Genomic DNA, 4,261 nt, shown 5'->3' on the forward strand with positions numbered 1-4,261 from the left:
GCTGAGGAGCCACGGGATAAGGGGTGTGGGGGAGCAGAGGGGAGGGCAGTGGGACAGGGAGGGGTAAGTAGCGGCGTGGGGTGTATTTACAGCTGGTCTGCGTTTGAGGTTCGAAGGGAAATAAGTCGAGGTGTGAAGGGGAATAAGTCAAGGTGTTGGTGGTGTTTCTTGGCCCTTGGGCTAACTCCGTGGTTTTGATATTTCTCTCCCTTAGACTGCGGAGTCCATGCTCCGTCCCGCTGGAGCGGCTCCGGCCTGTCTTGTGATCCCAGTAAGAACGAAGAAGAGGTTTTCTGTCCCTGAATGGGCCAGAGAATTGACCCCTGAACAGAAGGAGAAGAGACTCAAATCTCTGGGAGCCGTAATTCCTGAGGAACGGATAGAACGGACGTTCTACTTGGCCTGCACAGGTGGTAGAAAGCCTGCTTTCCTCCCTTCTCCAGGGCAGAACTCCTGCAGAGTGGCAGCGTGGAGCGGTTAGCCTTAGCGGTGTGACTGTGGTGACGGGGAGCGGCTGTCTGCACCCGCCTGGTCTGTACGCTGCCTCCTGGTGAGAGGTAGCAGCTGCCCTGCTTTAGCTCAGACGTTTGGCGAGCTGTTGGCGCCTTCGTGCCTAGGGACAAGGAACAGCAAGGGCGGTGGCGGTTGCTGCTGCCGAGTGGGTCTTACCCCGGGCTGTAATGGAAGAGGAGAGCAGGTAGCAAGCACTTGTCACTGCGGACAAGCTGTGCCAGACTAGCACTTCTCTGAGTGCTCATATTTAATCTTACAAACATTATCAGGGCGGAATCCTGCATCTCCAGCCCCTGGCAGCCAGGGTGCTGCCTCTTTGTTTCCTTCGTTTTGCTGTTCTTGAGCCTCCTCCTGACCTTTCTTCTCTCCCGTGCAGCTGATATTATAGACCCGTACATCCCTCCGGAGGGCGATGCCCGCTTGACTCCCCTATCCAGAGATGGGCTGAAGCAAAAGATGGATAAGCTGAAGCAGACTGCCGCCTCCCAGCTGGCGTACGTACCTCCTTCCTCGTTCACCTGGGGTGCAGAAGTTTCGCTCGGTTCCATCTTGCAGCGGAGGGGTGGCACGTTTTGTTTTCTACCCACTTTTTCCATCGCCGCTGTTGCAGTGCTTAACCGGGAGCCTGGGCATGAGGGTGAGCACAAGGCACGTGTCTCGCTGTGAGCGCGTGCAGCATGTGCTCCTTTCCTTGAGGGTTGTTTGGGTTTGCAGCACAACGTCTGTTTGACGAGCACCCAGAGATTATGTCTTAGTGGGGACTCTCCGGTTCTCAGTTGCTCCCTGGTAAAAGCTGGATTTGAACCGAGTAAGATCACTGTCACCACCCAAAACTTGCAAGAGATATCCAAGCTGTTCTTTTCTTACCGTAGAACTTTTCTTGTTTTTTTTAGTTTGCGGAAGATTAAAAATCACGATCCGGATTTCAGCACTAAAACCTTCCCGGAGAAGGCGCAAGAGATATTTATTGAAGCTCACAATTCCCTGGCAAAGTAAGACCCCTCCTCTGACTCATGTGTTTACGCAGGACCTGCTGCACTTGGCTTATACGCCCTGATTTTCCTCCTTGTCTTTCTGATCCTTGTACTCCACAACAAGTACTGTCTCTTTTTCTGCCTCCGCCTCTGCGAAGAGCAGAGTGTTGGAGAGCTGCTCAGTAACCTCTTGGTTGGATAATAAAAAACAGGTTGCAGAACAATTCCTCCTCACCTGACCTGCAACGGAAACGAGCTGTTGCGCCACCGGTGTTATCAGCAGATGAGTGGGTGGTTGGTGCTGTTCAGAATCGCGCTGCAGGGAATTGTTTGGATACGAAATGATACTCCGCTGGCTTCCTCTGCTTTCCAGTAATAGAACAGGTTTCAAAACTGCATCGTTCTTGGTTACAATTCCAAACATCTGTAAAAATATTGAGGTCATAACTGGCTTCCAAGTGATGTTGTTGTGTCTTACCCTGAAGTCTGGTCTTGCTCATGTTCTGATTTCGTGCTGAGATTTTTGCCTTTTTTGTTTTGCCAGTATATTGTGTGTATTCCAGGGAAGCAGGAATTTGTGAGTAAACCTCTCTACGACCTGTGTATTCAAGTAACTGGGTGTGTTTCACTTGCAGTTTTAACAAGCAGAAGCTCCACTCCCTGGTGACAGAGCGCTGCTACCCGGTAAGCGTTTATCTGGATGTAGCGTGTCCTTCATCCCTTCCATGGTCCTTAAATGATCGTCTGTCTCATTTTTTTTCTGGATATGGTAAGGACAGAGCTGGGAGGGAAAGCACAAGTCTAATTAATAGCTAAGGAATAAATGCTTCATTATATATAGTAGTTTGCTTGTCACTCGATTCACATCCTAATTAACTTGGTGCTTCCTTTTTCCTTTATAGGAAATGGTCCATGGGAACAGGTACAAGACCATCCGGTGGAGTTTTGTGGAATCGCTGGAGCCTCCAAGGGTGGTTCACATCCGATGCGACAGCATTGTCAACCGTGGCAACCTGTACGGCCAGGTGACGGTGCGGATGCACACGCGGCAGGTGCGTCCACCCTCGTGCCCCTCGCGTTTCCCGGCTGGATCCGACCTGCTGCCAGCCCGACATCTGTTCCTCGGCTCGTTTTGCAGATTCTGGCCATCTATGACCGCTTTGGGCGGCTGATGTACGGTGGGGAGCAGGTGCCCAAGGACGTTTTGGAGTATGTTGTGTTTGAGAGGTACTTGGTGAATCCGTATGGCACGTGGCGGATGCATGGCAAGATCGTTCCGGAGTGGGCTCCGCCGAAGGAGCCCATTGTTAAGGTAATGCCACCGGGAAAAGGCGCCGGCGTGGCCCATCTGCGAAACTTAATGTCCCAGTTAATTCTGGACAAAACCGAAGCTGAGCTTCCTGTGACGGGAAGGTGATGGATTAATCTCCAAGGACACCTATTGATGGATGCAGCATCATCAGCCACTGGCACCTGGGGGCTGTAAGAGGGGGCTGAGGGCGTTTGACACGTGTGTGATAATTTAGGGGGTTACTGCTGCCTGTACAGAAGTAATGCAGTTGCTCTGCCTTCCTGCCTCAGTAAAAACAGGTCCTAGAGAGGAAGGAGGTGGGAACGACACTCTAGTACAAGGCATGTCATCCCGTTCTCCCTCTGCGTCCTCCCCCGTGCTGCTGCCATCTGGTCACCTTCCGGCGCAAGGCCTTTGCGCTGCCAGAACCCCCTGCTCGCCCTCTCTCGTGCTCTGCAGCGGGAAGGATCCCCTTTCCGGCACTTCAGGGCTGCTCTGTGCCCTGCTCATTTTGTTCCTTGCTATTTCAGACAGTGATGATTCCTGGCCCAACCTTGGATCCCTCACAAGAGTATGAAGAAAGGAAGTAGGAGGTTTCGGAGCCGGCGCAGACGGCAGTGCAAACGACCCCGGAGGGAGAATGTCCGTGGAGGTAGCGAGTTGGATACGGCTGTGCCTTTTCAGTCAGCAAACACAGCAGCTTCAGAAAGGGACTCCAGTCACCAAGAAGTTGACTTTAAAGGAGGAAGAGGGGCCTGGGAGGGGGATTCAGATAAGCTCTGCGAAGAGCTGTACTCTGTCCAGGTAGACAGCGTGCCGCAGCTTAACACTCTGCGTTCCTGTGAAGATGAGAAGTCTGTTCTCTTCAGAACTGCTCTCTAGGCTAACCCCTGTCCTCAACTTGCATTGGAAGAGCCCTTGGCGGTGGAATTCTGTTCAGACATGGGATATTTGGCACTTCCATGGGAAGTTTCATAGGCCTGGAGGGCTTTTATTAAAACTTGCAGCAGTTGGTGTTGACGCTTTCTTTTCCCCATCCACTTTCCCTCTCTCTGTGCAAGACCTTTGCATTGCCAGCACCCCCGCTCACCCTTTCTCCTGCAGGTTTCCTGATTCTCAAGCTGCTTATTTTTCACAGAAAACAGGGAGAGAGCAGCAGGCACACTTTAAACCAAATTCCCCTGGGTGGGTACTGCAGCTGGACTCGTGCTGAACTGGTGCTTGTTGAGCCGAGCTTCCCCAAGGGGCTGCAGCACAGCACTGGTAACTTAATAAAATATTTCGACTCCTAAGGTCAGCGCTGGCGTCAACCAAAGCGTTTCTGAGAGGCAGCATTCCTCCTGGAGGGTGGGGTTTGCTGTCTTAGTTACAGAGGCTGAGGAATGCAGCGGTGGGGTGTTAGTGAGTGGCTGGCACCATCCTGTGGACAGGACAACGTTCACATCAGGTCCCCTGGCACGCAGGTTGTGTGGGTTGGGAGCAC

At 52.4% G+C, this 4,261-nt stretch overlaps 1 protein-coding gene across 1 annotated transcript; it reads left to right on the plus strand.

Annotated features, from left to right (window-relative positions):
- Window positions 1–214: 214 nt before the first annotated feature.
- MRPL45 (mitochondrial ribosomal protein L45) lies at window positions 215–3,368 on the plus strand (the record flags this gene model as incomplete). The annotated part of the gene is made up of 7 exons (XM_010149392.1): window positions 215–410; window positions 890–1,007; window positions 1,407–1,505; window positions 2,123–2,171; window positions 2,390–2,539; window positions 2,626–2,799; window positions 3,309–3,368. Coding segments are annotated over 7 exons (846 nt in total), but the record flags the coding sequence as incomplete, so codon positions are not given.
- Between the last annotated feature and the right edge of the window lie 893 nt (window positions 3,369–4,261).

The sequence above is a fragment of the Eurypyga helias genome, unplaced genomic scaffold (genome assembly GCF_000690775.1).
Source record: "Eurypyga helias isolate BGI_N326 unplaced genomic scaffold, ASM69077v1 scaffold20330, whole genome shotgun sequence".
Taxonomy (NCBI): domain Eukaryota; kingdom Metazoa; phylum Chordata; class Aves; order Eurypygiformes; family Eurypygidae; genus Eurypyga; species Eurypyga helias.